Source organism: Phaeodactylum tricornutum, chromosome 24 (genome assembly GCF_000150955.2).
Source record: "Phaeodactylum tricornutum CCAP 1055/1 chromosome 24, whole genome shotgun sequence".
Lineage (NCBI taxonomy): Eukaryota > Bacillariophyta > Bacillariophyceae > Surirellales > Neidiaceae > Phaeodactylum > Phaeodactylum tricornutum.
The window spans coordinates 354,554-369,648 of record NC_011692.1 but is presented as its reverse complement, the minus strand read 5'-3'; the positions used below and the strand labels follow the sequence as shown (position 1 = coordinate 369,648).

Below are 15,095 nucleotides of genomic sequence, written 5' to 3'. Positions count from 1 at the left end.
GGAGGGTCCACATGATTAGCAACTCGGACTCGTTGACGGAGACTAGCAAAAAACGTGTTTCCAGCCCGAGCAGTCCCACAGAAGCCGACGAAACGAACCCGTTCCTCGCGAGTATGAAAGAGGACGAATACCAGAGAGGCTTTCTGACTATCGGATTCATAACGCTTCTCAACGCCTCCTGTAATCCCCTATGGCACGCTGCCTTTGCTAACGGTGGTCCTTCACCATTTTTGTTGAATGCTGGAGTTAGTGTAGTTGCACTGCTTGGCCTTTTGGTGGGTGGACCCTTGCTGGATCGACGAACACCCACCGTGTCCAATCTCGCGGCTACCGCCTCGGCAGCGTTGCCAACCGAGGAGGCTGCGGACAGCATTCCCTCGAACGGAGACGTTGTCGACCCAACGTCCTCTCCCAACGCGAACGTACAACACGTCTTGGGTGGTATGGAGCTCGGCCTTTGGAAGTTCCTCGGCACAACCGCACACCTCTACGGATTGAGTCTCACCACGGCCGATCACGGGGCCTTTTTGATCCAACTCACCACACTGATTGTTCCCGTGGTGCAAGGGCTGCAGGGTGAAAAAATTCCCCGACAGATTCAGTTCGCTGTTGGGCTAGCCTTGCTCGGAGTTTACGCCTTTACCCAGGACCCCAGTGGAGCCGCCACCACAGCGGTTGCTGCTCAACAGCAGGCTACCGGAGACGCCCTCTGCGTGGGCGCCGCCGTCTTTTACAGCTTTTACGATATTCAGACCTTCAAATGGGGCAAGCAAGTACCTCGTAAACAACTCGTCACCACCAAGGTTGCTACGCAGGCGGCCTTGTCCGTCGCCCTCTGCGCCACCGTCGCCAGTGGTGACACGGTCGACTTTTTCCGGGCCAACCCGGATTGGGCCACGTCCGGTCTCCTCGTACCCGTTATTTTATGGAGCGGACTTATTGTCAACGCACTCGCAACCTTTCTACAAGTTGGCGGCATGCAGGCGGTCGGTCCGACCCGAGCCCAAACCATTTTTGCCTCCCAGCCTTTGTGGAGCAGTATGCTGGCGTACGCGTTTCTGGGGGAAACCGTCGGGGTCCAGGGAGCCGTCGGCGGTTGTGCCTTTTTGTTCGCACTCTTCTTGGCCGCTACCGCACCACAAGAGCCCAAGACTACCCAACAGTCAACGTCGTAACAGCGACTAGAAGGTTTCGCTACAAAATTTTCATCACAATATCCACTTGTTAAGCCATAGTAGAACAAAAGCTACCGGGATTTATACACATCTAATTCATCAATTGAAGGGTCGCCATGACAACGACAAGAGGGTCGCGGCATGCCTTGAAAGAGATCTCAACCTGCCAATCTGTTGTCCTGTTGGCAAGTAATGACACGATGGCCAAAGTTTGGATTGGATACCGGAATGTATCACTCGGTTTTGGGCCTGCGTACAAGCAAAGAATGCCGTGTTTCTATATCCGTGCATTCATTGATGGCTTTGACAGTCTCTCTATAGTGGATAGCGTTACAGCTGTTCGGGTTCCGGTTCCGCCTGGTCGGCCTCGTACATATCCAACAGAACTTGTAGTGCCTGTTTACTCAATTCCTTGCAACTGTGTCCCTTGGTACACTGTCCGGCCAGATTATCGCGCACAATATTAACCATGTGAGCTTCTAGATATTCCCGGGCTTGCCACACCCGTGCAGGTACAATCCCAAACACTAGGGGCAGTGTGAGCCACAAATCGTCCTGCAACGTTTTCCAACGCGATTTTTGCAATTTCTGTAGGTTGTGTTTGTGCATCGTGGCGGCAGCGTTGCCGCTTTGTGTCATGGTGGCGTCGAGTATTAGATTGGCCATGCCGGCACTGGTGGGCGACCGCGCGCGCACCGCGGCCGGATGCCGTCCGTTCTGTATGCGGGTCAGACAGCCCGTAACACGGGCGTTCTCGGCCGATGCCTCCGTACAGGCCGGGACACGTTTGTGTATGCGATCGTGTTTCGATTCGACCTTGTGCGGGACGACACCAACCGCGTAGCCCCAAGTCAAGCCGGGAGTGACGCAGTAGGATGTTTTGATCCCCACAATGGCTCCCCGGACGTCCCCAGCGTCCCACACGTTGTAGTGTTGGTATTCCAGGTGACTCGAGGCGCACCAGACGCGCCATCCCACGGCCGGTGCGTGCACGAGCGCGGTGGCGGCCTGGCGTTGCAAATTCTCGAGGACGTGTGTTTCGAGGCCGTCGTCGGCGTCGAGTCGTGTTTCCAACAGAACGTGGGTTTGTGCCGCGGCGTGGTAGGCCCGGACCGTGTCGGCGTGGCCGACCCAGACGGAATCGTCGCTGACGTCCGCGACGGCGTCGTCCGCGCGGAAGCCTTCGGGGTTTTCGTTGGAGGCGACCAGAATGACGTTGGGGACGTCCCGCAGGACGTGACAGAGTGCGGTACGCAAGGTTGGGTGCAAGGCCGGGTCGGTGCGAATGAGCCACAGGAACTCTTGCGAGGACTGGGCGCGGACGGAAGGCAGGGTAAGGGCTTGGAATATTTCCAAACGGGCATGACCCAGATCCAACAAGTTGGGTTGGTACTGCATAAAGCGTGTTTGTACGACGTGTACTACGCCGTGTGTGTTGCGCCAGGAGGACAGGTCGGGGACTTGGACTGTGGTGACTTGACGCCGTTGTCCCGTTGACGATGTCCGCAGTTCGGTGGAGGCCTGCCGCAGGAGTGCGACGGAATGGTGTGGTAGCGGATTGGGAGGTACGGATGCGGATTGTGGCGGTGAGAGTATAACAAAGATGGTCCAACACGAGACGAGTAGCGTCCCCCAGGCTACGAGACTGTACAATAGCAGAGCGTTGGGTCGCGATCTCCGCAGTCTTCGTCGGCTCATGGGACGTGCGGAAAAGAGAGAAAAAGAAGAGAAGGAAGAGAAGAAGGAGGATGGAACGAATGACTGGAGCCAGAAACGCGGTGGTGGTGATTGGGGATGCGGCATGCGGTGGCAATGACTCGCACTGACGGAGTAGTGATGTTGTTGTTGTTGATGATGAGCAGTAGGAGACGGATACGTCGTCGGAACCAGAGCAACGCTGGTGGGAGAGGAACGCGCACACGCCGTGGAATGCCGGACGGTAGTCCGAGTCGTCCGTGGGGGACTCCGCAACGTCGAATCACTCGAAGAATGGTGAACGCTCCTACCGAGCGGAGACGACGATAAGTTGGAACCAAGTCCCATGGGGAAGTCGAAACCGACTCCTTGGATACGTGTGAGGAGTGGCTGTGACCTAAAAGTGACTTTGAGGGTAGTGAGAGTGTGTGTGTGTGTGTCTTCCGTGGATGGTATCGGCAGCAAGGTTGGTTGGTTGGTAAGAGGATATGATTGTTATGTGAGGGAATGGGTGTGTGTGTGTGTATGTATACTACATGTGTATGTGAGTGTGAGTAGACTTGTTTTTGGCCAAGGCTCTCGGTATCTGTGGAAAATAGGCCGTAACGCCGGGAATCCAGCCGAAATGATGGAGCGAAGTCGAACTCCTGTCGAAATAGTCGACTACCGTAGTACGAGTAGGGAGAGAGTGAGCGGGGGTGTTGCCGTGCCGGAGTGTGTGGGAAGTATTCTATGGGAACTCGGGCACCCCGGTATTCCGCCTGCCTGCCCGCCGAGGAGTATCGACTGTATTCGTGTCGTGGTCGCGCCACGACCATCGACGAAACGAATACCTGGTGGTACTTTCTTAGGACAAAACAGGACTGACAGACCCCACCTACGGGAGACAATGTCGACCGGTTCGGGACCGTTGAGACCGCGTTTCGAATTCCATAGGGCCGGTCACGAAAGGTAGGCCCACGCTCCGACACAATATCCTCGGCGCGGGACTGCTGGGTACCGTGACATGACTGGTACGAAAATATCGATGCGTACAAAGGGGCATACATCCTCGAGAGAGAGCGTCCGTCCGTTCGAAAGATAAATCCGTACTACCGGACGGAGTACCACATCGAAACACATGTTGTTTCCAAGCACCCATACGTCCGTCGAACGACCATCCTGTCCTTCTCACAGGTCCCACTGTCCATTCGGACGTGTGGACCTTCTGAAACCCGGATTGTGAAAGCTACCCGGAACTCCAGTAATGTCCCCACTCCCTCGTTGTCCATCGCAAGGTCTTTCACCTAGAACAACCCGACACACGGTTCGTTGGTACGGTTCCGGTCACTCTTGACGATTGCAGTCTCTCTCTCCATCGACACCCCCGTGTCTTTTTCGTCACGAAAAAACATGACGATCATACCGATGGACGACCATGGCAACGACGACGACCACGACGAGCAACGACTCCAGCGTGAGCGCGAACGCGCCGTGGAGCAAATGCTCTGGGCACAGGAGCAAGCGGAACAACAAGACCAGAGACAATCGGCACACGATCCGAATCCAACACGTTTACCACCACCCGACGATCCTGCCGTACCCTTCCCTCCGCTCCCCGACGAACAAGAACCGCCCCTGCCTCCGCCATTGTCCCACCAAAATAAGTCCTGGTCCTACACGCAGTGGAGTTTCGCCGCCGCCGGAGCGACACTCTGGTACGCACTACGCACCCGGGACGAACAGTGGTATCTGGCCGTCGTCTATCTCCATTCCTCGCGGTGGGCGTGTGCCGTCCTCGGCAACGCGCTACTCGCCGCGGCCGTCGCCACTTTCCAACTCACCGTCCGTCTGTTCCTACCCAACGGAGGCTTGCGCGTACACGAAGCGGAAGGTTTGCAAGATTTCTTTCGTTGGAACGTGACGGAAACGTGTCTCGCCTTGACCATGTTCCGCTCCGAACTGACCGTGCAGACGGCGGTGGAATTTGTGGTCCTCATTCTCTGCAAGTGTCTACACCACGTGGCGAATATGCGGGAACAGCACGTCCGTATGACGCAGGATGCCGTGGTCCGGTGGCGTCCGGAACGGATCGCACCACAAGCCTCCTGGCCACCACTCCCCGCCGTGCCGACAGCGCACTGGAGGATCCTGGTCTTTTTGGGAATCCTCCAACTTGGTGATCTCTACGCACTCCAGTACTTTGGTCGGGACATTGCCGAGAGAGGACCCTCCGTCAATATACTCTTCGCCTTTGAAGCCGCCATTCTCCTGGTCTCGGCATGGAGTCACCTGTTGCTCTGGCATATATACGTAGGGGACGGATTGCTCCATTTTGGACACGACCACTATCCGCGCAGTTTCGTGGCGCGATGGCTCCATACCTGGAAAGAATACAAGGCCACCTTGACGTTTGCGGTCGAGTTGCAGGCACAAACCGTACAGTTCCTCTTCTATTTGACCTTTTTCGCCATTGTCATGACGTACTACGGCGTACCAATTAATCTGTTCCGGGAAGTATACGTTAGTTTTGCCGCACTCAAGGACCGGCTCTGGGCGTTTCTGCGCTACCGCCAGCTCATGGCCAGCATGGACCGCTTCGACAGCGTCACGGACGAGGAACTCGAACAAGCCGGTCGGGATTGCATTATTTGTCGAGACGAAATGAAAACGCACGACTGCAAAGCCCTGCCCGTATGCCGCCACCTATTCCACAAATCCTGTCTCCGCGAATGGCTCGTCCAACAACAAACCTGTCCCACCTGTCGGAGTGATATTGGTGCCAACGAGGTGACGCAAGAACGACGCCGTGCGGCACAAGCCGCAGCGCAAGAACGACAGTCCGCCGACGAATCAACACCGTCGCCCGCCACCACGTCACCAGATATTCTGTCACCCGCGGATGCGAGCGGTTCCGTGGAGCCAACGTCCGGGGCTGAATCCCCACCCACTCTCACCGAAGAAGACGGGCACGATTTCGAAACCATGCTCCGACACTATCAAACCACGCTACAAGCTCGGATTCGACAACGATCGCGGCCGGCTCTTGTCCTGCCCGGACTGTACCAGGTCACGCGATCAAGTGGTGCGTCCGTTTACACCGGTGCACACGACGATGCCACCCACCAAACGCCGACCGTGGTGAGAACCGTTCCCCGTGGCGTCGTCGTGCTGGCTCTCGAGGGAGCAACGCTACGGTTCGTTGGTCCCGAACCCGTCGAGGCCGTACGTATTCCAGATGGTTGGATGGCCCTGGCGGATGTAGAATTTCGGCTCGCCATTGGTAAAGAAGCACCACGCTCAGCAATTTAATTATCCTTGTACAATCGCACCAATGGTCGAAGCGTTCCACGAAAATGTTTGGATCAGGTAATACACTTTCTAGTTTTATTAAATATGTAACGTTCTACGAGTCCGAGCGCCCACACTTTTCTGTTTCGTGCCGTCCAGAGCGAGTGGTGGGGGGCGAAGAGGCCTTTCGAGATCGCGGTCAACCTCGGTACTCAACTGTGTTTGATCCTGCGGTCTACTTTTGGAGTTTCGCGGGGAAAACCCCGATCTTTCCAAATTCAATGCTGGCGTGCGTTTTTCTGGTGACACTTTCGTTCCTTTGGATCGCGTACTGCTCTTTTCGCGCCGGGATGGTGATCGCTTGGAGACCACCCGTCGTTTTTGCAGCTGTCCATCCGCATCCTTGCCCCTCCCGACGGACTTTGCTTTTCTGACATCCCCTGGAAGAGAATTTGAGCAGAATCCATAATTCCGATCCTTTTGACTCTGAAGCGAGTCGGCGTGTACCGAAGCAGACGAAGAAAGCCGTTTCGAGGTCTTGGGCAAAGCAACGCCCGGGAGAAGCTCTTCCAGCGATTTCCTCTGTGGAAGACAAACATTTCGGCTAGATTTTCGGTCTTGATCGCTCCCACTTTCACTCCCACTCGTCAAGTCGCCGCTCAGTGCCTGTGTTGTTGCTAAGCCGTACAATCCAGTTGGCAAATACTCGGTTGACTTGTTTGCAACTAGGGCTGGAGGTCTATGGCTGACTAGCGAAAGCTCTTCCAAACGACGACCAGTGGTGGTGCCGTCCGTTCTCGATCGACTCCTGGATCTACTTCTGCAACGATCAAAAGACCTCTCCGTACGCCTTTGGGAATCGTCAAGTTGCCTCCCACGGCATTGCAATGGCTCTTCTCGCTCTTTTTGCTTGATTGTGTCACAATTCGGTATTCCTACTTCATCGTTCGAGACAGCGTTTGCAATTGTTGATCGGCGTGCCATTCTCTCTCCCCGTGGTTTCTCCTTCGAGCTAGGCTTCAAGCCTTGTGCAGTACCTCGTTGAGGCCTTGCTGAATACTCAGCCATGGGTTTCCCAGATTCCTCACACTCGGCCCATCGACTTCTGCTGTTGCGCCTTTCGTTGCTCGATCGGAGACTGCGCATTGAATGATCCAATTCTGCACTTCGCCCTTTCGCTCCTTTTTCATCCCATCCCGGACTATTGCTGCTTTCCATGCCTGGTATTTTTCCGTCGAAATCCTTCCTTGTTCTGGGTGATTTCGGGGTCCTCGATTGTCTTCGAATTTGAGAGGTTCCTCCCATTTCATTCCTATCGTCCTCGGATGGTGGCTGCTGCGCTCGATTTCTTGGACTTTTTCCGTCTGGAAAGGAGGGTGATCTATTGCTAATGCTCTTCCGTCTACCTCTCTGAGATAGATCCACTACACTGCTTCGGTTTTTTGTGCTGTCTGGACTGGTTGCTTTGTGGACGTTACTGGGGTGACGTTTTTTGACTGCCTCGTGAATCTTGCCTTTGCTACCACCCGATCCTGCGGAGCTGTTTCCGATACTTGATCGCTTTTTCGTTCGAGATCCTTTGGAACCACGGGAGCTACCACTGGAGCGTCTGCTTCGTCGAGAATGATCCATCTCCGGTTTCCGTCCTTTTGCTATCGTGTCTCCGATGGAGAGTTTAGGTTTGACAGTACCGTCAACTTCCTCTCTGATCGATTTCGATGCACTTGATCCTATCGATGCACGTCGCCTTTGGCGAAATCCATCTTTGTTTGCATAGAAAGCTTGGCTTTCTTTGAGAGATTCGGATGACACCCCGTGATACGAAAAGTTGATGGTTTGTTTTTCATCGCAGACATCAACTCTATCCTTGGAGAGCGTTCTGTTCAAGTTCCTGGTATCGGAAAATGACGCGGCTGAACCGCGCTTCTTCTCCTTCTTTTCGGCTCTGAGTTTGTCATCCAACTTTCGCACAAAGGGCTTCTTACCGCTCCCAGTTGGGTGATTTTCAGACGAGGTGCTCAAAGCTTCTTTCCCAAATGCGTCGTTGAATGCAGTGTCAAAGTCAATGGAATCACCAAACGCTCTTACGAAATTATTTTTACATTGTTTTCTTGAGGTTATTGTATCGGCAGAGCACAAAAACGATGACTCGCCGCTCTTACCGGCAGGCTCTGAAAGTACGTGTGAACTTCCCTTCACACTCGTGCGTAGTTGGGGTTCCAGCTGCTTCAAGTCCTTACGGATAGAGCGTGGCGAATTCCTTGTTTCACTATTAGAAGTACCGTCATTTCCATTTTGTTCCCCTCTTCTCGTACTTTTCTTGACAGTCTTGCGCTTTACCTTTTCAGCGAACTTTCGCCTCTGGCTAGCACTAGACGTAAAATCCGATTCGCATTCGGAAATCTCCGTAAACCAATCTGATTCGTCCTCGTCGAGCTTCGTTTTATTTATTTGTACAATGCTTTTTGTCTTTGAACTGAGCTGTCCGGGATCTTTCTCGTTTATCACGTCGTCGGCCCATGATGTATCAGCGCTATCGAATTCAAAACTGTCAGTACTTGAGTTGCGGGAGACTCCACGGAAAACTACTTCAGCAGCTGACAAAGCATGGACATTTCTTTTTACCGGAGACTGAGGTTGTTTTGCTTGGCACTTAAGCGACTTCGGCACGGAATTGTTGACTCCCGCTGCTGCTTTAGGCTTGACGCACGTATGTTTGACGAAGGGGGCATCACCGTCAAGGCCTTTTGCCCCCCGATTTGTCTCGTTCGAAGTTGTATCCATACCTCTGTTAGCCGATTTATATTGTCTGGCCCAAAGATCCCTCAATTCATATCGAATGAAGATATTTTTTGGTCGCCGTTTGAGAGCTATCGGCGGTACCAGCGAGAGGAACCACTCAAAGTGCCGAAAGGATGATCTCGGCGGGATGTGGTGACGGGAGGCATCCGGCCCAACGTCGTTTCCTCCTGCCTGTACTCTGACCAACGCGATAATTAAATTCGTGTTGATGACTTTTGATAAAGCAATATATTAATAAATCCTGTTGACTGCGTGAACACTGGTTTCTTCTACCAGCTTACTTGGCAATCGCCCCGAGTTTTGGGGCATTTAATAACATTGCAGGGTATTTGATGCGCTATTGTTGTTCATTTATGTCGAAATTCCAAACCATCCCCGATATGTGTCGGAAGAAGACCCGATCTTTTTGAATTAACGGATTGTCGACTAAGTCTGACTTCGATCTCCACAAGGCAATTGCTTACACGTCGTATCCATGTCGTTCTTGTTGTTGATCAGATCTTCACAGTCAACTAACTGTAACACAGGGACCCGACAGCCTAACGAAGCGCCGGCCAGATGGAAATAATGAACCACACCACGTAATAACTCGTAGTAGGTTGCGTTTCCGGCTCCTATGGCTACTTCAGCTAGCTTCCTCGACCTTGTTGTATCTTCAAAACAGGCTTTACATAAATCCTGATTGTAGTCTTTGTCTTCATTGCAGAAAATGGGAGTTTCCTTTGCATTGGAAGCGATTGTCTTTCTAGTCGGAACGACTGGTGGCGCTGCTTGGTTTCCGTCCTTGTATGCTGACAGACCACGGCGTGTTGGACTTCAACTAGGAGGGAAATTTCACGGAAAAGCGAGGCTCCAAACACGGCATTGCGCGACTCCTTCTGATGCCAATATTTGGTATCTGGATTGGGGTGAAAGCTCGTTTGACGAAGTCGTTCGCTTTGGATCGACCCCTCCCAGTCCTTCATTGCAAAAGGCTTCTGTCCGGACCTGGAGCTGGTGCGCCAACTTTGTGGTACCGCACAATCTATGCCCCTGGGCTTCGTCCTCGGTAAACACTCAAGGTGCCATACGACTGTACTTGACCAAGGATACAACTTTATTTGAAAAGGCCATAGATGCGGTTGCAGAACGTTTCTGCCTGGAAATGAAAACGGGGACCCTGGATTCAAATACCGCAATTGCGTTTGTAATACTGGCCGAAGAAGTCGAAGAGAGATGGGATTTTGAATCCTTTTACGACTGGTTTCTTGAAAAGGAGGAGCAATATTTGGATGCTATAGACGAAGATCCAGACCATGTTGGAAATGCTGTCACACTGGCGCCTTTTCATCCTGCCTGGTTGTTTGCCGGTGAAGATGAGAATCCCATACAGCTAGAAAAGCGCAGTCCTTACTCAACGGTGTCCATCGTTGCGACCTCTACTATTGACAAAGCGGGCCCCTCTGCAACGGCTGCCATTGCGCAGCATAACGAGGAAATTTTTCGGAGCAAGAGTTCCAAAGACTGGGAAGAAATATACGAAAGAGCTTTACGAACTAATGCCGACGAGGTCGGAGGTGACTGATATTTCGCCATCGTTCGGTAAAGCCTTTTACTCTTAATCTACCTCGTCGTAAAGCTCGCTTGGATGCTGCTTACGGACCCCGTCACCCGATCTGGTCTTGCTAGCCCCTTCCCTGACATCCGGATCCTCTTCAGTGGCTTCTGCTCGCTGAAAAGATGGGGGGACTTGTTGCATCGCTACTGAGGGAGCTCCTTGCAAATCTTGCAACTGCTGAAGCAATTCTGTCCGTACATCTTCAAGGGCATCTTTTCCATTCATGTTCTCTTCCGGCGTCGGAGTCAAATGAAGCTCGTAGTCTGGGGCATAATACTCGTAATAATCATTGTATGGAATTTCGTTTGGAATGTCCTTCTTGTCCAATAGAACGGCCGTCTCGTAGGCCCAACACCGTGCTACGTTGCGGATTGTGTAACCTCCACCTCCCAGTACCAATGTCGGCACGCCGAAGCTCTTGACGTACTCTACACAGGCTGCGTGCCCCTTCAACGTTAGATTGAAACATCCAAGCCGATCTCCCGTCAAGCTGTCCGCTCCACACTGCAAGACCACAGCGCCCGGATTAAATACCTGCATGATTTTCTCCATGACCGGTTTGAACAAATCGTGAAAGTAGGTTTCGTCCGTAATACCGCTATTCAACGGTGCATTCACACTAAAGCCGGTGCCATCTTTGGCACCCGTATCACTGATATGCCCTGTGCCGGGAAAAAAGTCTCCGTACTTGTGAATCGAAAACGTCATGACACGGTCAGTAGTGTAGAAAGCTTCCTCCACGCCGTCGCCGTGGTGAACGTCAATGTCGACGTATAGCACACGCGCGTGGACCTTGAGGAGTTCCAGAATCGCCAGTACGATATCGTTGATATAACAGAACCCCGAAGCCTCACCCTTCTTGGCGTGATGCAAGCCACCGCTCCAATTGATGGCTATATCGGTATTTCCCTGGCAAAGCTGTAAAGCTCCGTCGAGACTAGAGCCCGTATAAAGCTGTGTAAATTCAAAGAGACCGTCAAAGACGGGACAATCAGTGGAATCGCCAGCATTGAAACGTTGCATCGATGCCGAATACTGTCGTAGATTATCAGGAGTAACCTTACTCATAAAGTTGACGTAATCCTCCGAGTGAAATTGCGTCATTTCACCTGCTGCTGCAGGGTGAGGCCGGTAGCAGTCCATCTCCTTGTAAAGGCCATACGTCAGAATGAGATGATGTGCCAACTTTAGGCGATGCGGTTTCATGGGGTGTGACGGTCCATAGTAGAACAGAGGCTGGGAATCAGAACGGGCCAAGTGTTAGCAACATGCGTTTAGAGGGAAAGAAAATTGAACAAAAGAAATTAGTAGATCGAGAAGAGCTTGTGAAGGGTGGGTTCTCTTAGACAAAGGACGAGGAAATTTGGGCAGATCCGCGTTGTCTTGGTCTAGTACTCACGCAAGTCGGATGATAGAAATAGGAGACGCGCGACTTTCCCGTCATCGTTCTATTTCACAATTGAAGCGCAACGATTCAAGATACCGACAAGCAAGGCAGAAGCCGAAACCACTTTGCTGAAGGATCTGGGGCCTTCGAGCCTACCTCAGGCGTCCCTCGTTGGCTGAAGGGAGCAACTTTGCTCACGGGAAATGGGACTTTCCCGGATTTACAGTTACTGCGAAGTAGAGGATGCTTGGCAGCAACCCAATAACCGGGTTAGCACATTCAGGTGCATCATTTCCGGGTCCAAAGCCCTAACCGAAAGCGAAGAAACTTTCGGGGACCGGTAGGAAGAGCTACTGCATTTCTATCTTTTGCCAGCGAGCCACACGTACACTTTTCTACTTTAAGTTTTTCCATCACTGGGTTCTTTATATTAATTTCGCGGCCAGCCGCCGTGATCAAACATGGGCAGGTTATCGTATCGATCGTCGCTGTCGACGTCAGTCGTGGCTTGTGAACACAAAAAGGCCAATCGACGCTCTAATTGGTTCAGAGTTGGAAACTGATGAGATTGGCGCTCGATCCATCTCGTTTGATCCGATGGTGTGAATTTCGCTGGACAAACGCCCTTCCGTCCGCCAAGGATGGACGAGGCCTGAAAGCGTTGAATTGCCTCTGGAGAAAAGATAAAGTGCTCTCCCCGTGTAGGTATGACAGAAAACAGGCCGCCAGTGGCAGCTTCGACAAGCAGAGCCAAATCATGGATCCAGGGGCACCACCAAACAGGCATTCCTTCGAGAGCTCGCATAAATGAAGAGCGAGTTACAGAAACGAGAGCAGCTACCGAGATTGATTCACCGCGACAGATGAACTGACTCGAGCGTAGAAGCCGTACTCGGCGCAACAAAGCACTAGCTTGCCCCAGCGCCTCCATGGAGTGCTCGTGAAGACTCAAGCACGGATCCGGAAGAGGAGACGGGTGCGCTTGGCTGGGTTCCGGATACAGGCTTACTCCAAAAGCAGTTTCGTACTTTCCTTCACTACCTCGTGCGTTCCGCGTCACGGGTCCATTGCCATAGATGCATAATCTTAAGCAATGTGGCAGCAAGATAGAATCGACATAGGTCTTCAAAGTCTCACAACTAGGTATCTCGACATCAGGGGCCAACGACACAAGCGCTCGACGAAAAGCTTCAATAGTAAATAATGATAGAGGGGGAGGTGACGTTTGAGTCCCAGAAGAGGTAAGCACAGTTTTCCAAAGGACGTCATCGACAAAAGTTTCCATTCCTTCGATGGTGGGGAATCCGAACATCAGAACAGCCAAGCAAGTGGCCGCTCGAAGTTTCGCATTTTCGCGGAATGCATCGGTAATGAGTTCGACTGGATCTATTGGAAGAGAGGGCTTCGCTTCTTCTCCCGTCGCGTGAAGTAGATCAATCATGACGTTTCCCTCAGCTAACTCATTCTCCTTGATCTCCATTTTCTCCTGCAGCTGTTTGGTTTCTACCGTACATTCCTTTTGAAGCGTCAGGTCTTTATCAAGTGTATCCAACATAGTGGACGTGATCTCGCCAGCGTCGCTGAGTCGTGTATTCGCCGAGGTTTCTGTGTTTGGTTTGCTGCCAGGCAAGCTAATATCTTGACTCGGACGAATTGTTAGATTCGAATTTTCTCCATCATTAGGAACAACCAGAGCAGTACCATTATGTACAGATTCCTTGGAATCCGTTTTACCGGAAATACATGGACTCGACTCGGAATAGTTGTCACCATTTTGCTCCCCCGTTAGTGGTGTATTCATATTGGTATGTGGTTTGGCTGACTTTGAGCTTGTTTCCTTTGAGTCTTGTTGGTCTTCACTTTCCCCCAAGGTGGCAGCCTTGGGGGAAAGTATACCTTCCACTGTTGAAGTTAAAGGTACTCCAGACGAAGCATCCCCAAAGTAACGTAGGTTTTCTGTCTGTAGTAACTTCTCGACGCATGAAGGTTCCGCGTATACGAGCCCCGAAATTGCGTACCGTGTAATGTTCATCGGGACCCCTAGGGCACGCAAGAAACGCGGCGCATCTGTTCCGTACGCAACCTGTGCAAGTTCAGAGCTAGCTGATCCGAAGCCGAAGTCAGTACCGTCATTCAAACTCCGATGAGAAGTTCCGCATTGGTTGCCACCAAGACCTACTCCCGAGTACTCGCTGATAAAGTCCACAACAGCAGCGCCTGCAAAAATTGACAGAGTCTGCGTCCGAATTTGGAGGTTCGTCAGCACATCATCAGACTTCAGCCAAAGGTCCGGGTTGGCCTCGTCAACATCCATCTTGTCGGTATCGTCGTCATAGAAGTGCTCTTCAATCGCCTCGAGTACAAGAAGAAAGCGATGGTCTAGGACTCTCGCATCTGGCATTGGAAGATATCGATCTTCACGGGCCTTTCCGGACAATTCATCATGGTCCTCTTTAGCTGAGGTTCCGTTTTTGACTGTGTCAGTTATGGCTTTTGCTTCTGCAGATACCATACTAGAAACCTCAGCTTTCCGAACAGAATCCTGAAGATACCTTTGCATTCGAGGAAGCGTCACAAAATGAGAATCCGTTCCGTCAAACTCAAAAGCATTTTCAACCTGAGTATCTGGCATACTGCTGATGACAGCCTCAGCTGCAGCCCCTCCTTTCCGCAAGAGCTCCGCGTCAGCTTCTCTTTTCTGCGCAGCCTTGGCTGCAGCTGCAACCGCTGCCTGTACTTCCAGCTCTGCTTTGACACGGGCAGCTTCTAACGCGTCGTCAAAGGCTTTCCTGGCTGCGGTCGCTGCGGAACGAAAAGTTTGGTTTGCCGCTTTGCAAGCTTCATCCCGCTGTGCTGTCTTCTTAATTTTATCCGAGAAGGGCAAGTCGGGGTCATTCCGCATAGATTCATAGTTTCCCATTCCATGGACAAAGGTTCCGATTATCAATGCTACGTCACACCTACGATCCCACCATGAAGCCGGGGCTTTAAACTTCAGGCTTGTAAAAATTGATCCGATAGCCAGAGCCAACTCCTCTGTTGTTACAAACCGAGCTTTTAAGTCTGCGTCGAGCGTTGACAAGTCACTGGTGGCGCAGCCTCGTTTTCCAAGTTCTTGGTGACCTAGGGCTGATAGGATAGAATCAAGGCATTCTTCGATAACCCTATT

At 52.1% G+C, this 15,095-nt stretch overlaps 4 protein-coding genes across 4 annotated transcripts; 2 read left to right on the top strand and 2 right to left on the bottom strand.

Annotated features, from left to right (window-relative positions):
* Positions 1-11: 11 nt before the first annotated feature.
* On the top strand, positions 12-1,175 carry PHATRDRAFT_40588 (predicted protein; the record flags this gene model as incomplete). Its single annotated transcript, XM_002184569.1, has 1 exon — positions 12-1,175. The coding sequence occupies one exon, from the start codon at positions 12-14 to the stop codon at positions 1,173-1,175; it is 1,164 nt and encodes a 387-aa protein (XP_002184605.1).
* A 330-nt stretch (positions 1,176-1,505) lies between these two features.
* PHATRDRAFT_49802 (predicted protein) lies at positions 1,506-3,436 on the bottom strand (the record flags this gene model as incomplete). Its single annotated transcript, XM_002184495.1, has 1 exon — positions 1,506-3,436. The coding sequence occupies exon 1, from the start codon at positions 3,216-3,218 to the stop codon at positions 1,506-1,508; it is 1,713 nt and encodes a 570-aa protein (XP_002184531.1). The 5' UTR covers positions 3,219-3,436.
* An 826-nt stretch (positions 3,437-4,262) lies between these two features.
* Positions 4,263-6,161, top strand: hHrd1 (predicted protein; the record flags this gene model as incomplete). Its single annotated transcript, XM_002184568.1, has 1 exon — positions 4,263-6,161. The coding sequence occupies one exon, from the start codon at positions 4,263-4,265 to the stop codon at positions 6,159-6,161; it is 1,899 nt and encodes a 632-aa protein (XP_002184604.1).
* A 3,696-nt stretch (positions 6,162-9,857) lies between these two features.
* PHATRDRAFT_49800 (histone deacetylase 1 isoform) lies at positions 9,858-12,117 on the bottom strand. The gene is made up of 2 exons (XM_002184494.1): positions 11,939-12,117; positions 9,858-11,775 (listed from the first exon to the last, which is right to left on the bottom strand). Exons 1-2 carry the CDS (start codon positions 11,981-11,983, stop codon positions 10,540-10,542), a joined length of 1,281 nt encoding a protein of 426 aa, XP_002184530.1. The 5' UTR covers positions 11,984-12,117; the 3' UTR covers positions 9,858-10,539.
* Between the last annotated feature and the right edge of the window lie 2,978 nt (positions 12,118-15,095).